The following is a 20,850-nucleotide window of genomic DNA, read 5'->3' as shown; positions in this document are numbered from 1 at the left end:
CAGAGGACCCGAGGCGGTCTCAGAGCTTCAAAGACAGCACTGTGCTCCAAGAAGTGGTTGCCATTCTCTGAGGCAGGCAAACAAAGAGAGAGAAAGCAATGATATACTCTCAACACTATAGGACAACATAGGAACAGCTCTCTTTTCTTTCACTTCAAACAAGTGTAATTTAAAGCCATGGGATCCTCATGGCAACTGTGCTGGGAACGAGTGGTGAAATGGTGCGACGAGATTGCAAACGCTAAAGGATGAGGCTGGCCCCATAAGCAAACTCAATGAAAAGGGAAAAAGGGGGGTTATGCTATAACTTCCAGATCTATTTCAGATAACCCATCTGCCACCAGACTGCCATTAACTTGGGTATAGACCATCAATAAGGCAACATAATAGAGACAGTGAGAGGCAGAGGAAGTGAGACGCACACAGAGAGTCTTAAATGACAAGGGAGAAAAGCAAATTAACTAAATGAAAGATCTTATGAAAAACAGGAATAAACAAGAACCAAAGAAAAACAAATTGAATCGGGGAGCATCACAAACATGATTGTATTTCCTTTTCCCAGCAAAGTAACAACAGTGAAAACCAAGGGGAGACAGAAAAAATCAGCAACAACAACAGACTGTCAATAGTCCTTTTCTGTAAATGACAACAGGTAGAAATTGACTTGGATGCCAGTCTCCCCACCTCTCCTCATAAATAACTCCAAGAAGCAGCCTCGCAGGTGAGCGGGCTTTGTAGACTCACAACATTAAGACGTCAACAAAGTTCTGTAGGTAAACTGAAAGGTAAAAGTAAAGAAATAAGAGTCGAGACAAACAGGAGCTAGTGGTGTACAGTGAAGAACAATGTCTCCGTTCACGAGTAATTATTTTTAGATTAACACTGACTATCTGCGAAGAAAAAAGCTTTTCATTTTTTATACATCTTTAAAGTACAAACAGAATGTCGACGAACAGGCAGACAGATCCAAAACTATTTCTTACAGTCAAAAACTTTCTGTTCCTGGATTCATTTCAGCTCCTTAATTTTACACATTCAAACCTTAAAGTAATCATCTGCAGAACATTTTTCTATTTCACGGACTGTATGATTGCAGTTATGCCTAAATTCACTGGAGTCCATTTATACTTGGCATCAGTCGAATAAGAGATCTTGTATGCTGCTATTCTTGAGAGCGCCCACAGAATATTTCTTTTTTTAGACTGATTGAACCAGAAAATAATCTTGATTTAAATAGAACCACAAGAGCACGACTAAGAACAAATAACACAGTGGCTTACAGTACATAGCATCCTAAATCTTATAGTTTCATAATCAGCCCGTGTGGTAGGCGAGGGCGGGGCAAGATGAGCCGTCTCTTTTATCAAAGCAACCATACACAAAACCAATCAGAAAAAAAAACTACACATCAAATAGGAAAAATGTATTTCCCTGAAGCTCTAACACTGAAGGTGTGGGAGTGGTACTGCATGAGTATCAGTATAAGAAAAAACACTGTTTTATCATGATGAGGATTATAAGGATTAAAGAGATGTTTGAGGTTTAGAAAGTACAATATGACATAATACAGTTATGCAACTGGATTTGATTAGCAGTGTGAGCCTTCAAAATGACAAGGTAATTAAATCACATTAATGTGTTCATGAGAGACTGCATTTTCATTACTGTATGTCTCCTGAGTACAAATATAAAAAAAAATAACAGGGATCAGCCTTCTTGAAGAGCATACAAAGGGGCAACTAAGAAAGAGAAGAAGTTGATTTCTTATGTCCTAGTCGTGAATTCCTTTTGAAAAAAAAGAGAGCTGTATAAAAAATTAGGGCTTAAGAAATTTGTCTGTAAAATGTCAGAAAATAGATTTTACATTCAGGCAATGTCAGCAGAATGGGAGAAACAGAAACCTATTATTCTGACTTGGGAGTGTTCATTCAAAGATGGTTAGCCCCTCTGCTAGCCGCACATAAACAGCATAGTGTGTAATTTATTTGTAGCGGTTCATTACCAAGTTAAACTAGATACAAACAGTGTATAACTCCTTTTGAACTGAATCTATTATTTTACTGGTAATATTGGATTTTACTTTGATGTAACTGCCAGCAGTGCTGCATTTGCAGCCATTTTATGTCCAAAATTCCAGATACCCCCGACTCAGGTTTATAATTATAAATCAGAGGCTGGGGTAGATGTTTTTTTTCCCCCTCTAAGCTGCTCGTTAATATGGTTTAAATTATATAAATCCCATTTTACATCATTTTACATTTACAATTACATCACTAAAATAGACACAGCCACACAGGTGTTCTGGATGATCAGACCTCAGCTCAGGTTGAAGGTGGGTGATATTACATGAGGGTACCACACTCCACATACTAATGAGAATAGGCCCTTTTCACAAAAGATATTTTGGCTGTGTCTGAAATCACTTCCTATTTACTTAAAAAGGTAATCCTACACCTGTCAGTGATGATCCGTAAGTCTCCAAAAACTCAATGTACAGCTAAATAATAAAAAATAAATAATAATAAAAAATAATACAGTAAACTACTTGTGTTATTATAAGGACTGGTGATGATTTCAGACACTGCCTTTGACCTATCATAGCAGGAAAAGCACTAGTGTTACAAATAACATTAACAATGGCTGTGTTCTGTTAAAGTGTCCCTCATGATCGTGTCACAGTGAGCCAGCATGCGCAGGACTGGACCTGAAGCAGCTAGATGACATTTGCTATGTTCTGAAAAAGACAGTACCTTTTCTATTTGGATTCAGCCACAACAAGCCATGTCAAATATGTGTTTTTCATCATGGTTTATAATGTTTTTGGTACATGTGGTATTTTGTTGATGTGCCGCACAGTGCTGTCAATTAAAGATGGCAAAAGTGGCCTGTTGCCAGGTTGTTTTGCATACTGAATTTAAATGAAGTGGAAACCAGTTCTGAATGGCACTAACTGGCACTCCGACGGTTGGGTTTTCAGTATACCTAATTATTAAGGTGTAATTTGTTCCATCAAGCACAATCTGTACAAACCCACAAACATAGTCCTGAGAGGAGCCCTATAATCAGCCAAAATAATTTAAATCGCCTGTGTGGGTTCACCATGGGTATGCAGGACCTTTAACATTTACTATTCATATCTTATCCCCTTCCTGTTTAACTTACAGCACTGGCACAGAGGGCTTTTATTTATATATGTCTTGAACCTCTGCAGAAATTAATCAACAATATTATATAAACAGACATTTTATTTTGTCAAACAACAAGTCACACAACAAGTCACAGCATTAGCCCAGATTATTTGCGGTCTAGGTAAAGGCTGGATTTGCTGGAAAACCTAGTAACTGACTTCAACTTGGCGTACTCATCGAAATGCAAGGAGTAATGTAGTTGTCACTACAAAAAAACCCACAGTCATCTTGTCAAAACTGAAAAAATACTTGCACCCTAAGTGCCACAACAGCTCAATTTAACCAAACTGTGCTTTCCATTTTCGTCTGCTTCTCTTAAATTGCTTTTTACTTTCTTCGGTTTGATAAATAAAGGCAAAACAAGCACGCCATTACAGTGAGACAACCCCGATCAGTGTACCAGAATAATATCCAGGCCGCAGCAGGAACAGGGGGGCCAGGGGCACTCACTCACTCTGCACTGCATCATGTCTGACCTTCAGCCTGCCAAGCACCCGCACCCTCACGTTCACCCCCCGGGAACGACACCCAAAAATAGACTGTAGTCTGACACATACAAACATTTCGCTACCACGCGCAGGCATGCACGCACACTGTATGTACATGCATTGTATGTGCACATAAAACATACACACACGCACGCACACACGCACGCACGCACGCATGCACGCACACTGTATGTACATGCATTGTATGTGCACATAAAACATACACACACGCACGCACGCACGCACGCACACACACACACACACACGCACACACACACACACTTCACATCTCACTTTTCACATCCTCTATCCAGCTAGTTTTAGTCCCTGATGTGTTTCATTGCTCCACTCTGCGCTGGGGTCGTCTTACTTTGCCTCCCTATATATGCATGAGTCTCACTGTCAAACACATTAGACTGACGTGTGTCAACCAAAGCAGTTCAACTTTTCACGTACTTACGACACTTACAGTATCACTGCTACACCGCAAATGCATTGCTGTAAAGATGCCATAAAAGTTATCTAGTGGCTACTCCAATTGTTTTGGTTTAATGCGTTTATATTCAACACCGTGGACTGTTTTCCTTGGAACTGTTTACAGTTTTACATTGCTGCTAGCGTCACAAATAAATTTCCATCGCCTCCTTTTTTTAGGGTTAGAAGCATCCATTATCACTTTCCTTAGATACATAAGGAAAAGTTGTTGTGGTGAACGTGTGGACAAACAGTTGCCTATTTACACATCCAGAAGACAGAGCCACATCAGCACTCATTTGGAGTCATCCTACAAATGCAAATCCCATATTCCCTTTCTTTTAGCTCGGATTTCTCTTCAGCTGCTAAATGCTCCACCATGTTATCCAGCTGGTGACTAACTTGTCTGTCAGGCATGTGGTGCCAGGCAGGTAAAGTGCAGGGGGCGTTACATGAGCTTTTTAGCCAAACACAGTTGCATGCTGTGGTTGGAAATGAGGTTGATGAGAGAGGTGAGAGTGAACCAAAACATGTAACTGAAAGATGCTGAGAGAGAGTCATAATAATAATTGACACAATTCATCATTCCATAAGAACATTTTGTTTGGTTTTCTATTGCCTGAAAGATAAACACATTTTGCCTGATGTTGTATTAAACTTGCAGCTGGTTGCTTGCTTGAATGCACTGGTTATGGATTGAGGAGAGCTCAGTCTGACAACAGCAGGAGCAGTGTTGAAAGCTTTGCTCTGTGCTGATTAGGCCTGATATACACAAGGCACTATGAGGGATGGCTCATAATCCCATCTCAGACCTTACTCATGACAACCACTTTGCCTCCTTACATTGCCCACTCACACCTCTGTCTCTTACCTCCCTCACTCTTTGTACACACTTGTTTTCTGTGGGGGCAACAGAAAGAATTACAGCAAAATTAAAAGCCACACAGACTCCGGCTGTTTTTACTCTATGCAGCGCTGTTTACCATATTCATATATTGCATGTAGTTGATCATGGCATACTGAAGGCCAATGTAAGAAAGCTAATCAGAGTTACAGGCATTTTCCAAGTTAAATGTGAAATGACTCATTGCAATTTGATTTGGGTGTGTGATGATTTTTTTTTTGGAAGTTTGATTTGGTTCAATGTCAATATCAATATCAATTTTATTTATATGGCACACTTAAAACAACCAGGGTTGACCAAGGTGACTAACAGGTTAAAATTTACAACAATAAAACAGTAATTACACAGAAAACGTACAGCAATTATACATTACAGCATACAGTATATGATATAAAGTGATTTTAAAATCGCCAAGTATAGTAACTGACTTAACTTGAGGAAAATACCAAAGAAAAGAGATGTGTTTTAATGGTAGAGAAGAGAATATAATGTTAATTAGTAAATTAATACTAAACCCGTTTTAGAGGTGGGCTAATCTGACCAGACCTCAGCAAGAAACAGGAAGCGCTTTTTGGGGCGTCTCTCCATTTTACCTAATAGCTGGTCAGGGGGAGCAAAATACTGCAGATAAAAGAGAAGTGTGCCAGTAGGTTTTACTTTATTTTCACTCATGCAGAAGGAAGCAAAAAAGGCTTTTAGAGCTTGCTAAGAGCTTCTTATAAATATGAGGGCACATCTATCTCTCTCTCTCTCTCTCTCTCTCTGCACCTCCCGCCCTCTTTGAAAGAGCACAGTGTGATTACAGAAACAGCCCATCCTCCTGCATGCAGGCCTTTGAGAACAGAAACAGAAGGTAATGTCCGTGTTGGGAGGGAGCCAAGAGCCCAAAGACACAAAAATGTAGGTTGCCATGTCCCTGTTTTTCACTGAGGATGTAGACGCAGAGTTTAGAGACGTTAACTTTTTAGCAGTTTGGAAAACGCTGAAATTTTGCAATTTCAGAGTAAGTTACATACTGTGTGAGTGCATATGCATGTGTGCAGAATCAAACAGCACTGCTACAAGCCAAAAACAACCTCATATAGTCTCTGTTCGTGCTTTGAAAATATCACAAACAATTTTTTTATTTCACTCCCCATCCCTTCCTGTCCTCATTTTTGAAAGTTTAAATAAATGTCAAAAGTTCTATTTTTAGTGAAGCTCATTTAATTGAGCCATATGGAGAACAATCTATTGACATGCTCTGACTGAAGGGGGTGCGTGGGTGGCATTTCCACTTAAAAGCCGGTGAGTGAATCGTAATGAAGCAAGGAGGAAAAAACGAAAGGGAGGGAAGGGGGCAGACTTCACCGCTGGGAGCAACGGGTGTACAAACAGCAACATCACAAAGCAGGAGTGATTCATTTAAAGGGATTTTGTGTGCGCGCCAGATTTAGCCTGCTCTCTGCTTTGCATTTATATACATAGAGAGGATAAATAAAGAACGCTTAGGAGGGAGGAAATATTGAAAGAATGGAGGAATGATAAAAAAGTTAGCAGGCAAGTGATCAGAGAGAGGAGAGAAAAATGTTATGAAGAAGATGAATGGGTAGCGTTTAGAGACATACAGTAGAGAGAGACGGATGGATAGAGTTGACAGAGAATGAAAGACCGGGAGACTTACAAAGAGAGAGGTGTAAAGCATGCCAGCTGGAAGGACGGAGGGATGGTAGGATAGCATAATTGGATTAGAGGGGCAGAAAATGAAAAGTATTTTCTTTGTATCCTCCACCAGCAAACAGGATTCAGTGATCCCAAGAATTCCTGCTCTGAGACTCTGAGGCCAATGTATGTACAACATGTGTGTGCATGGGTGCAAATGCAACTGTATTTGATGTCTGCAACATGTGTGCATATGAGTTTTGTATGAGGCCTGTTGCCACATCTATAAAGCATACATGGGCATAAATAACACAATGCATGAGGTGATGAAATGCCTATGGAGTATGGCTCATGATTTTGTGCAAGTCAATTTGTGATCTGCTGCCCTGCATGCATGTTCCCTGGCAAACACATTAACAGCAACAGGTGTGTGTGTGTGTGTGTGTGTGTGTGTGTGTGTGCGCGCGCGCGCGTGTGTGTGTGTGTGTGTGTGCGTGTGTGTGTATGCGCCTGTGTGTGTCTTTGCGGTTAAGCAGTCAGCTGTGCTGCTTGAGACTGTGACTGGACTTTTGACAGACAGGAGCAAAAGCTCTGGATGACATCATTCACATTTTGCTGAGCTTTGAATGTTGGACAGAGAGTGTAACAGACTGACGCATCGACTGACGCATCAACCCACAATCACACACACACACACAACCACAACTTGACCCAGAAAGTGAGTTTGCTCACCCTGTGTGCGTCCTCTTCGAACACCGCTTCATGGACGCTGCACGCAAAGAGCGCCGTGGGTAGGTCGCTCAGATCCATCATCTCCTCCATCGTGCCGTCCTGATCAGTCTCCCCAAACACCATGTACTCTTCCTCCTCCTCGTCCTCCTCAGGATCGCTGCTGTAGGCCTCTGAGCTATTGCTCCACACCTTGGAGCTTTCTCGCAGCATGTTGGAGCCTTTTAGGAGGCGGCTGAAAGGCAGGTGGGGATCACAGAGTCTGGGAACTGGGGAGAGAGGAGGTTAAGAGATTGGGAATTGGGAGATAAGGTAAACGCATGAGTTGGATGCTTGTGGAAAAGCTAACTGAGAATGATGTGATAGTGAGACACTGAAGTGTGAAGATTACAGGGTTGCATTAATGTGTTACTACACAGTTACTACACAGGCTGTGGGATGGATAAAGAGAGATACAGAGAGGGAAAAGAAGGAAGATGAAGGAAGAAGTGACAGTTAAGATAAACTGGAGCATAACAGAGGCAAATGAAAAAGAAATAAATAGAAAACAGACAGGAAAAAGGTGGACTTTTTCACATTTAGATCTACTTGTGGGTCCGTATTCATGATTAAAATAGTCTTTTTACATGGTTTAATCATATCTGTACATTTCATTGTTATACAGTCTACATTTGCTATGAGAAAATCTACCACCTGCTCCCATTTCAAGTGTTTAGGGAAACATCTGTCTATGATGCCTTCAGGTAGCTACTGTATTTAATGTTTATGTGGGCTGAAACAACACGGTCTATAAGCATTAGCCTCCCTTTCAAAAATATTTGGCAACAAACCTACAGATTAAGTCATAAAAATATAACTTTTAAGGCTGCAAGTAAGTAATCTGCTGATTAGCTTCTTGACTAATTGACTGATGAGTCCATGAAATGTCTAAAATTGTTAAAAGTCTCCATTGCAATTTCCCAGTGCCAGGCGTGATGTATTTATTATGTCCAACCAACAGTGCAAAATCCATAGATATTCAGTTCACTATTTCGTTTTTCATATTTGCTTGTCTAAAATGTATATTAATCAATTACCTAAAGAGTTGCTCTAATCATTTTACAAGTTGGAAAAGCAGGCAACAAGTGGGAAAACACTCAAGAAAAGGGTTGTGTTGAAGTCTTACCCTGATGTGACACTTCCAACATTTTACCGGACACAGAGTGCCATCTAGTGGGACATTTAACCAAATAATGCTTATTTTAATGACCATCTGAAAATCAACCTGATCTAAATTTTTGAGGAGGAATACGGTGTCGATTATGAATCAAAAAACTGTATCGAAATGTAATTAAGTCTCTGTAGAATGACGTAGAAAAAGAGCTCGTGAAGGATACCAATAACATCACATATCCACAACATAAATGGCCGTAGAGGCTCGTGACATCAACATTTGCATCGCGTGTGCACCAAGGAAAGCTGGATGTTGCGCTCTTGCAAAAATTGCGGCCACGCGTTAGTCATAAAAGTAACACACTGTCTCGTAAAATTCCCTTTGTTTCCACGCCTAATAATATGGGAATTCATACAAAAGTTAGCACTGAGTCATGGCTGCAAGTGCAGGGATTAAGTTGCTGTTTTAATGTTCCTTTTTTTAATCGGCTAAATGCGAACATTAATGTCTATATTACTCACCTCACTACTGTCAGTGAAAACGGCCAAAACGACCCATTCTAAGTGGACTAAAAGCAGGACTTTCAGGTGACTTTGTTTAATCACACAGATGGAGGCTGCTATGGTATTTTTGGAGACTGCTGTCAGATGAGTCGGTGTTTGTTATTACTGGATTATTGGACACTATTTGATGCAGCCTACTCCGGCGTTAAGACCCGCAGGTGAGACCAATGAAATGCCGGCGGAGGTTCCCAGCGACCAATGAGGCTGCAGCAAGGGGAGGATGCTCCGCTTCAAGATTGGTGGTGACTAAAGCAGCAAGTAGCACAGAGGGCTCTGCTGCAAAAAACAACAACTGCGCTTTATCTTGACAAGGACGTCCCCGAGAACCACATCAGCCAGCCTGTGCGCCAATCAGCTGTCTCCCCCACAGTGTAAAGATGATGAGAAGGTCACATTTCTACTGACAATTACTGTTTCTACAGTAGATAGACTGCAGTTCAGTTCTCTTTATCCACCTGTTGCATACACAAAATAAGCTGCATCAATTTTGATCAACAGTTTAAAGTTAAACTTTATTTTCTCACTTTGCTACATTTTATTTAGGCTATATATTTTGAGGCAACAGGGTTAAAAAACAATTCAGGTAGGGTCAGTAGGATTTTTCACGCACCAAATTGCATACTGGATTATAAGATTAAAATGACTCCTCAAACACTGCTAAATGAATGAAAGTGTTGTTTTATGACCACAGAATAAATACTCAATATTCAATAAATAATCAAATCATCAACATCCTTCAACCTTTCCCGTGTGTGGCGGTGTGTAGTGGTGGAAGAAGTACTCGTCCATTACTTAAGTAAAAGTACCAATATATTAATGTAAAAATACTTAATTACAAATTAAGGTCCTGCATTCAAAATCCTACTTAAAAAGTAAAAGCACATAAGTATTATCGGCAAAATGTTCTGCAAGTATAACAAGTAGCCTACTGGTTGTGCTGTACAATGGCCCCTGTGACAGATATATTATTATTAGATTGTTAATACTGATGCATCAACATATAAGTACTGTTGTAGGTGGAGCTGCTTTTATTTACTTTATATACAGTGAGGTAGTTTAGTCCAGCAGTTCCCAATCTGTTGGCCGGGGCATCTTCAAAGGATCACACTATAAATCTGAGGAGTTGTGCGATGATTAATGGGATAGGGAAGGAAAATAAATCTCAAACACAAATTTGTACTTTTTCAGACTTTTCTCTATTTTTAGCTTTTTTTTGATAATGTTCCCTCATTTGGTCTCAAATGATTATTTAAATGAAACAACTCATAAACATCCGCAACTTGACAAGAGCCTGCTTTAATGGTTCACAAGCCAAATACCACTAGTTCAAACTTGCAGCTTTCATCTTTATTGTATGTTTTTTAATGTAAAATCTTATTTTGTAAATAGTAACTATAGCTGAGAAACAAATGTAGTGGAGTAAAAAGTAGAATATTTCCCACTGAAATGTAGTGGAGTAGAAGTATTAAGTACAGCACAAAATGCAAATATTCTGATTATGATTTAAGTTAATAAACACGGAGAAAACAAGGTGTGACCACCAAATCTCAACACCAAACTTCCAAACAGCCCGAGTTGTATCCAAAACTAGAGAGCAAGCATTTCTGCAAATTCTGACCAACCAAAAATAGGAAGCATGACTCCGAATACACCAAAACTAGGTTACATTAACTTTATGACACAAGGTTGCATATAATTTACAATGGAAAAAGTCTCACTGTTACAGTGAACCGTTCTAAAAGCTGTTCTGGTTTTATCAGAAGGCAGTCTTAATAATGATACAGGCTTCAGTGGGTTTACACAGTGATGCTAATGTTGAGCTTATACACACGCAACAAAACACAGGCCATACCAGCCATTCATTCATTATGGAGTATTTAATCATAGATCGCTTAATTTCGCTTATTGCTGTATTGTCTTTCAGCTTGTTAAAACATAAACAATAATTTAATAATTAAAAATTCAGTAATTTAGCAACATTGACTGCATACTCAGTTTTATTTCATGTCATGACAAACTTCAAGGCATCAAGTTAAAGTAAAATGAATAGTTCATTAAATTAAATAGTAAATTAATTTTAAATTATTTTAGCCAAAATCAAAATTAAGACTTTCTACAGTAGATTACCTTTTTAAACTTATAGTACATATTACACAGTTTATCAGTTACTTCAAGATGCAAGGGTAATTTAATTTCTTTCCCTCTGAGTCATCCAAAGAGTTAACACCTTCTTAACTGAACTGCTACAGTGATGCTCACCTCACTGGGTTAGGACCGCATTACAGTAGTTTATCCAGTGTACAGGTACATTATAAGGCATACTAAAAGCAAACTTGAAAAGTAATAAATACGTTACAATAAATTAGAACAATCGAACCCATTGTTTGGTCACATCAGGAAAAGCAGTAATACACAGAAATTCCACAAACAAGAGGCAGACAATTGAGGGGTGAAACCCGCTCATATTAGAGAGATATTCAAAGTCAAAATGTTCATTGGCAAGACTTCTGAAAAAACTACATTATATAACATTGTTGGTAACAACCTGGATTTGAGGAGTAACTTGATGGAAGAACAGATCGCTGTATGTTCCCTATTCTTAGGCGAATGAGAACAAAATTGCTTAACAGTCATGAAAGTGAGTCCTTACATCTCAACGCTAACACGGAGTACAAGCAGTAAGCTTCAAGGCACAACACCGTCTCTGATGTCACATTTCTGAGGCCATGTTTGTGAATCCAAGACACAACACACAACAACAACGGCTTCAGGTTTCATTTTTGGAATGAATACAACTGACATCTTCTCAAAAAAAGAAAAGAAAAACAGGAATGCTTCTCAAGGTTAAGTTTTGATTTAAAGATTTCAGAAAGGACAGCCTGTTGGGAGGAGTGTAAGGCAAACCGAGAGAAAATCCAAAAACACCCAGTGGACTCCTTCTATCTGGCTGGGAGGTTGGTCTTGTGTATATGTGAAAAGAACTTAACATACCAATCTTCTCCTTTCAAGGTCCTTATAAAAAAACATTAGAAATACTTAGTTTTAATCTTTCTTTAGGTCAGGCAGGTCATGAGATGCATCAATGGATTTTGAGTAGACTGGTGGTTGTTCCAGGTTGGTTGGTAGAGTAGCAGGAGCCACTCCATCGTTGTTAACCAGAGCTCCATAGGAGAAAGAACCACTGAAGTCCGGCTGAACAACCAGGCCTTTGTCATGAATAGTTGGGACACCTGATGATGGAAAGGACGGGTAAGGTAAGGTTCAAGTAAGCAACTGCAAGTCAAAATGACTATGCAAAATGGTGTCTGTGTAATGGTCGATTTTCTTTTTTTTTTCTTCTTCACATAACATAAACAAAGATTATCCCTAACATTTGTTAAGTGTGACCTCACCAAGATGACATAACATTATACTGTTTAAAAATAAACTTTTTTATTTTTAACAATAGTACTTTGAATAAAAGTACAGCTAATTGCTATGTTTTGTGGTGGATTTGTCGCGTTCCAAACATGTGTGTTGCCAACAGGTGAGTTGCAGAGCTCCCTCTGACGGACAAACCATCTCAAAACCTTGCCCCCGTGTAACTTTGAATCTCAGCAGATACAAATTTCAGTATTTATGTTAAGTTTATACAAACCATTGGTCATATCCATAGTGACATATGGCTCAAAGATCCTGGTCCTTCTCCTGTTTTTGGTGAGGAGAAAAACCCCCAGGAAACAGCATGCAGATCTGTACAAAGCACAAAAGATTCACTAACAGCCTTTACTCAAAGGAACGTTGCAAATTTCAACTGCTGTTTACAATATTTCAATGCAAGTCAATACATACTCCCATCATGAGGCTATAACATTACAAATAATGTAACTCTACTAGCACAATGTTGTATTACGTATATCTGTTTAACCAGCTGCACGTCTGTTTACTTCCTATCAACTCTACAGTAACCCTAACCTTCTAACCCGATCCAACCTTACTGATTTCCTTTCATTACTTTTTCATCCTTAAGTTTATGTACTTCAGGTTTAAAAGTTAGCTTTGAACATTTTGACAATCGCCTCAGTGTCTTAGATAACGTAACAGTAGGGGACGCTAGCTAGTCACTCAGCGCAGTACCAACGTTAGCCTAATTTTCACAGCTTAGCTACACTCTCTGCTTGGAAGAGCTGCTTGTTTAACGACCTAACATAGCTACGCTGCATAAATCAGGCTAACGTTGGTGCTACACTTAGTGACTAACTAATGTCGCTAACGGCGACACTGAGCTGATTAAAAAATTATCAAAAACACTTCGTACAAAAACGTTAGATAAATACTCTTAACAGTATGTTCAAAGCTAACGGTAACATTCCTGTAGAGTTGACAAAAGTAAACAGACGTGCAATTTGTGAAAGGGATATATTTCACACTACATTGTGCAAGTAGAGAACAGGTCCTTTTAACAGCAGACATTCTGACTTGGAGTAGGAAATGATGTTACTAATAACATAAATGATGGCTCCACATCAAGTGTCCCTGTAAGTCATGACAGAGCGACAATGAGCCAGCACATACAATACCAGGGCCCTGAAACTGAAGAAGCTAAATGAAATTTTGCCCCTAAATGTTATTATTTACATGTGTGCTTTTCCTACTGTGACATGTCAAAGTGTGTGAAAAGGCCTATGATGGATGATCACTCACCCCAACAAAAACATGCAGATGTGAAGGACGTCTCCATTATTAAACTCCAAGTAAAACACAGCTCCTGAAAACCAGAAAAGAAGACATTTGTGACTCTAAAGGGTGTGTAGCAGAAGCAAAGCAGGCTGCTAATCAGGCTCAAGAGCACTACTCTTTCTATTGCGCCAGGCAGTGATTTGCATAAACTGGTCAATCCAGGTCCAATTGAAAACTACTTGTAGCAAAGAATCCAATAACTCACCAGCTACCATGGCAAAAAGGGTGGACAGGATGTAGTTGACGCTGGCAATCAGAGAGGAGTCATACAGCATACAGGCTTGGGAGAGAAATCTATGAAGACAATAACACAGAAAATAGTAAACAATAACATTTAAGAAAACTTAGTGAAAGACCACGACTTCATTTTGTTTTGTATAGTAAAGAATAACAACTTGAATAGCAAGCCAGTGTATGCATCTTTTACATCACTATAGCCACCTGCAGCCACCATGCTCACCACACACAGTTGTCAGTAAATGGTCTTTGATGTTCCCGTCACTCACCTGGCCTGGAAGACCACTGAAGCCACCATGCACACGAACATGACACTGAAGATCGGGTGGTCAAGCTGCATGATGCCCTCGATAGTGAGAACCAACATGCCTGACACCGCCTTCACTGTAATGACTGTGACAGAGCCTGTGCGCCAGTCGAAAGCGGAGTTAAAATACAGAGCAAACTGCTTAGGTGCCTATTAAACATTAAAAATGTGGTATGGTAATACCTTGACTTTACAGACGGCATAAAACTGACTGGCTTTAATGCCCGGAAACTCACCCAGTAGAGCGACCAGCAACAGAATAATAACGAGGTAGTTAGCACGGCACTGTTTGTAGAAGTATAAAAGCAGGCAGAACGTGATGATCTCCAGGAGCTGTCAATAAGCGTAATAGCAACAATAAATTAGAAACAATAAATTAATATTTAAAAAAAACAAACAGGAAGCACTAGCATTAGTTGCCAGATTCAATAATAGCACAATTAATCAGCCAGAGACAAACATTGATGCTGAATAACAAGACAGGATAAGAAGAAAACTGCTCTATTTATTTATGGCTTTGGAGACTTTTACCCCTTGCCACATTAAATAATGATACAGTGTTTGTGACTGATGCACTATCAATTCAGGGAGTGACTATTTGCCTCTTCTTACCTTGCTAACATGTCTTTAAATATTATAAAAACTGCGATTCTAAGACATTGATTAAAGATGACACATATTGGTAGTTGGTATTCCACTTAATGTGACTCACTTGAGCAGATGCCCCTGTAATTGGAATAACTGTTGAATAGTCACTGCCTGAATGCTTGGTGTGTCAATTACAACCTGCTATTATGCATTAAGGTGAACGGACATACATGCCAAACACAGGAAAGGTTAACTTGTAAAGAGGAACAACGGTCGCAAATGGAGCTTCACCAACACTGACTGAACTACAGCATAGTTTCTTATCAACACTACGAACTGCAGCCACAGAAATGACCACTGAGTTGATTTAACACCTCTAATAGTCTCAGCAAAAGCAGAACACGAGTCACCACGCCTGTACTGCTGGGGTGATGTATTGCTTTTGAAAGGTCCTATATTTGCAGAACATAAATGATGAGAGCAATGGTGTGCAGAAATTGCCTTTTGTGAGCTCACAGGTGTAAAAGAACATTTCTAATAAAACTGTAATTGTGTAAGTTTGCAGTTAGACTCTTTGTTTTTGTTCAGGATATTGAATGTCTATGCTATTTAGGAATGTCACAAGTTCACATTAGCTGCTACAGCTGAATCAATTGCTTTATACCTGTCAGTACAGTAGATTTGAAAGGAGGGACAAATTGAGTCCACTGTGTATTAAGCCTTGTGCTTGTGAACATCCAGAGTAAATGAAAATATCTTACCAGATACAAGAGAACAGGCCATCCTACAATGTGCTTCACAATGTTCTCCGCTTGGAGTTTTTCATGAGAGTTTGGTCCAAATGCTACAAAAAGGTATGTTCCTCCTATGGTGAGGATACAGCCCAGGAAGGACAGTCCATAGCGCTCTGAAATAACACGTAGTGTATTAATGACATGCATTCAGTTCCAGTGATATAGGAAAGATTTAATATACACAGATCAACTGCTCATAGTATCTTACGGTTTTCATTTAGGCAAAATCTGGAAAAATAAATCTGGATATTTTATGGAAAAGTTTGTTTTTCAACTCTGCTACCAGCACCATTCATAGGCTACAGTTTATTTTCAGGTCTGTAAAAAATGTTGAAATGCACTAAAACCACTGCCAAGCTGTGGTTTAGTAACCTATTTGCCCTACTGACGTTACTGTTTGTAAACAGCACAGTACTGTTTTAGGTTATAGCCTAATTATATACTGAACAACATTAAGCTACATTTTATATACAGTACTACACTATATTACTGTATAGTGTATTTGAATTACATATAGTGCAGTAATTTAATTTGTAAAGTTATTTGAAATAGCACAATAAAATTCAGTTAATAGCAAAGATGTCAGTTTCATTACTTTATGTTCATGTAATAAATATACAAATGCAAATTAGATGGTAATGTGCATAAGAAATAAAGAAAAACAAAAAGATCGGTTCTAATCCACTTAGTGATCAATTTGACTGGGACAGACATGATCACTATAACGGGTTTCCACTGTAACATGATATAATAGAAAGACTATTGGATATCACAGCAAGACTGAACATTAATCACACAAACAAAGGGTACAATTTTAATTTTAAGAAGTCTAACAAAATGACATTTTCAACAACATATGGACTGTGCATGGACAAACGTTTTATATTATATTTATATATTATAATATATTATATTATATTTATATAAACGTTATTATACTTATATATTATACTAGCATCTGAGCAGGCTGAGAGTATGTAGTTTGCCAACAAATGCCTTGAGGCAAATTTGCATACAATGGTAAAAGTTCCATGTTATTTGCATGTGAGTGTCAATGTCACTGAAACCACATCTTCAGTTACAAAAACATGCTGAACTTACTTGCAAAGTCCTTCAGCTTAGATTTCTCACGCACAAAAGTAAGGCCCAGAATTGAGCTTGCTGAAAACAAGAAAGCACAAGATGTTAATACAAATTTATCTTTTAATCTGTATACATTTGAGACTACAGATATCCACATGTATTGCCATTTCTGTGAGGGAACGTAGGACAAATACTCACTAAGGACAGACACAGCATTTAGAGGTGCTACGAGCGCCAGGGGGGCGAAGGCATAAGAAACAAAGTTAGCTCCCTCCCCAAGACAGGTCAGCACAAAACCGCACCACCAAGTTTTAGTACGGTAGAAGGCACGCAGGTCCTTGGTTCCTGCTAATGTCACGTGACTGTATTTCTGCGAAGGAAAAGCAAGTGACTTGGGTAAACACAAAGTCTACTGCAGCATAATAAGCTTAAAGAAAGCAAACATATAAAGTAGGCCTAAAACAAACAGTTTTGCAGCAGAGAAATTAATAAATTAGAATACCCTGCCAGGATGAGATGATAACAGTATATTATTTCATCCATATAATGTAAGTTTACATTGAAGGCTGATAACGATACTGTAATTACAACCTATCTCTAAAGGGTTATTCAGGTGACACTGATGCTATGTTGACAAAGCCCTGACTTAAATGATGCACAGAAATTAGAGAAACAAAACAGTATACAGTTATTCATAATAACTTTTACTTTTAAACTAATACCTAGGGTGCTTGGATGGCACAAGCAAACACCAAATTAAGTACATTTAAGGACGTTTTTGTGGTCTGTACCTGAATACTTAAGGAGATACTGACAAGCACATTTCCAAAAATGGCAAGTAAAGTCCCAATGAGATTATCCTGAAGAAGAAAGACATTTATTCAGTTAGGTTAAATAAAAGTAGGCTATACAGACTAAATGTAAAACTTAGTTCTAGCTTTATACAACTTTTACATAATCAACGACATCACTTTTGTATTTCCATCAGCATTGTGTTTGCGTGGTAATATTAAGCTAGGTAAAAAATTCCGACATTTTGCTATTTCTTGTTTAAAATCACCCTAACCAGCATGATTTACAGTACTTTGATATGGTGTCTTCACAGTTTTGCTAGAATATGAATTATCAGACGTGAAAAGGTACATAATATGAATACATAAAACATCATTTTACGTGTTAAACAGTATTAGTAACTTAGACGATTAAAAGTGTCTCACCGTGTAGGAGCCTGCGTCGGGTGACGTTACGCTGTTTTCCATCCTGTTCGCATTCAGGGGCAATTTCTTAATTATCAGCAGCAGCCAGACACTCAAACACAAGATATTTCATCTTGTCGCTTTGACATTATGTATTTATCACTAATTTCTTTGTGTTTATCTGACTACGCTGGGGAAGAAACCATCTTCCGGTCGAGGATCTCACTTCCGGGTTGATTCAGGCTGCGCCCGGACGCACGGCAGTTACGCTTGAATAACATGACAAAGACGAGCTTTAGTTACAAAATTTATCATTAAGAAAACATTAGGGATAACTCGTGTTTGTGTTGTTGTTTTTTATGACGGACTAAACGTGGATAACAAACGTATTTGTAACGTATCAAACATATAATCTTTAATGCCGAGCTGGTAGACTGCGGTACCACTTTCCGATAGTAGGCGGTGCTATAAGCTGAGATTGATCCAAGAGTATTTACCGCTGAGGAGGAAGAGACTGATCAATTTAATTAGTACTCAAATGCCAGTAAATGTGTCATTTAGAGCACTGCCTTGGTGTCATTAGCCAAACAACTAGGGCATATCGATGACTAATTACTATTTTTCATACTATTTCCATTTCATATACATCACAGTCAGACTACATGTTCATGAATTAGGTGGCATATGGGCTATTGTAAATAGTCATTTCTAAAATAATCTTTATCTGGATGAAGGCATCCCCTCCTCATCCCCCCAAAATAACATAGTGATAAGAACTATCTCACCATAACGTCATCCTAAATCAGGATTCCTGACTAACACTGCAGGTATGTTTTCTCTTCTCTTTGTGTCATTGCAGGTCATAGTACAGTATGACAGCAACAGTGTTTCTATAACAGAAGCTGTGGAACAAAACAAAGGTCAATGAAGGGTGTTAGCTGCTGTTTGAAAAGACAGCAGAATTTTTTTTCATATCTCAAAGTACATAGAAATCATGTGAGCGACTGATGAGTCATGGATTCCACATGCAATATTGGCAAGAAATATGGCAGAGTGCAGACTGTGTGCGTGACAGCAGTGATTTAACAACGTTTCCTATGTATCATAGCTTTTTAATAGACAAAATTTAACTTAAACTAAAGTAGACAAAAAAAAAAGTTTATTACTGTAGTCCAGTCTCAGATGTTAACTTGATAACATGAACTTAATATAAGGAAAATGAGCTCTTTAATTCTTGACACAAACTCTAAAATGACATTAGCTCTTCGCATGTCATTTGCTAACCAGCAGAGGGAGTGAAACACTACAGGGGGGAGAATAACCATCTGCTTGTCCCATTGTGCTCAAATCAAAGTCAGGACATTCAAATTCTCTGGTGCCATTTGATGTTAGATTGACATATAGTATTGGCATGTAATTCCGCTCTTTGCCAACAATGATCTGACTGTTGACTGTGAATACCTGAATGCATGTTTCTTAGGAAAGTAATATGAGAAATAAAGTATGTATTTTTGGCAAACTGTCTCTGTTTTGTATTTTTTTGACTGACATGTTGGCAGAGCTTGTCTTGAGCAGTTGTTTGCTTTGACCTGATGATATCTGCTGTTCGGATTGTATTTACATTTCAATACTTTTTGATTAGAAATGGATGTATTCTCCCTCCTCTTCCAGTGTCCATAAAGCCCATAACATTGTTATGACATCCAGTGACAACAGTTGCACCTGTTTCTTTTCATCGGGACAACTTGCACATGTTCTTCAAGAGGATTGCTGTTAGGTCTTGCGTCCATAATATACAGCATGGTATACAGATCATTAATACATTTTATTACAGAGGCTGGTTTACTTCTATAGCTGCTTACCTCTGTACATAAAGACAGCAAGCAAAAGGTGCTATCTGTGTAGCGTTTAATAAAAGACAGCGGCAAACAGAAAAGTCTTAAGCTCTGATTTAAAAGAACTGAGAGTTGGAGCAGAAAAAGTTATTTTTTCGAGTTTGATCCAGGTACGTGGTGCATAAAAACTGAATGCTGCTTCTCCGTGTGACTCTGGGGGCAGAAAGTAAACATTTTGCAGATGATCTTGGTGACATTAAAACATCAGCTCCTTATCAACGACAAAGACTTTCTTGCCGGCCCCACCAATTACAGTCTGATGTCTTTCACGACATGTTGGAATGACATGTGGCATTATGGCCTAGGGATATTTATCACACAGACACTGATTACAGCTCACTGCAAAAAGGGGGGGGGGGGGGCAGAGAACAGGTGCTTCTTCCTCAGGGTGTTAACAGGTATGTGCAAGTTAATGTCTTTTTCCACTGCATTACCTCATATGGAGTGAATTTATATGAATCATATTCAATACACCTTTCAGTTAACTTCATTATCAAAGTGACAAGAATATAACAATAGCAAACCAAGAAATAATGATGTCTATGGTCTAAGCTTTATGATAGGCCGCAATCTCCGAAAACACGAGAGGTCCTTCAGCATACAGTCGTAAATGTGCATAAAAGATAGTCTGATGGGTCTGGTAGTATGCAAGAATAGCTGTGGACACACATGACTTAACACTTGATCAATATATATATAAAAGAAAAAGAAACTGGAACATATAGATATGGATATAGAAAATATCTAAATACAATATATTAAAAACACTGAAAGCAGTTAACGCAACCTGTCAGCACATACTGATGCCTTGTAATTTAATTTTCACTTAAGTATCATTTTTTTTGTTTCTTATCCATGAAAACATGTTTCTGGTGAATTTAATGTTATGCA

The 20,850-nt window shown here is 38.7% G+C and overlaps 2 protein-coding genes across 2 annotated transcripts in view; both read right to left on the bottom strand.

The window, feature by feature from the left end:
- Positions 1-9,234, bottom strand: part of rcan3 (regulator of calcineurin 3) — a 42,081-nt gene extending 32,847 nt beyond the window's left edge. The window contains exons 1-2 of the mRNA XM_046061699.1: positions 9,099-9,234; positions 7,428-7,693 (exon numbers count right to left, since the gene is read on the bottom strand). Of these exons, the coding sequence (XP_045917655.1) occupies positions 7,428-7,637 (210 nt within the window). The 5' untranslated portion in view covers positions 7,638-7,693; positions 9,099-9,234. The remainder of the gene's footprint in view (positions 1-7,427; positions 7,694-9,098) is intronic.
- Positions 9,235-10,798: 1,564 nt separating this feature from the next.
- nipal3 (NIPA like domain containing 3) lies at positions 10,799-18,300 on the bottom strand. Its single transcript, XM_046063181.1, has 11 exons — positions 18,086-18,300; positions 17,660-17,728; positions 17,067-17,238; positions 16,887-16,946; positions 15,753-15,898; positions 14,640-14,736; positions 14,366-14,501; positions 14,065-14,153; positions 13,824-13,887; positions 12,778-12,872; positions 10,799-12,370 (listed from the first exon to the last, which is right to left on the bottom strand). Exons 1-11 carry the CDS (start codon positions 18,125-18,127, stop codon positions 12,183-12,185), a joined length of 1,158 nt encoding a protein of 385 aa, XP_045919137.1. The 5' UTR covers positions 18,128-18,300; the 3' UTR covers positions 10,799-12,182.
- Positions 18,301-20,850: the final 2,550 nt, after the last annotated feature.

The sequence above is a fragment of the Micropterus dolomieu genome, linkage group LG11, assembly GCF_021292245.1.
Source record: "Micropterus dolomieu isolate WLL.071019.BEF.003 ecotype Adirondacks linkage group LG11, ASM2129224v1, whole genome shotgun sequence".
Classification (NCBI taxonomy): Eukaryota; Metazoa; Chordata; class Actinopteri; order Centrarchiformes; family Centrarchidae; genus Micropterus; species Micropterus dolomieu.
This window is presented reverse-complemented; position numbering and strand designations above follow the sequence as displayed.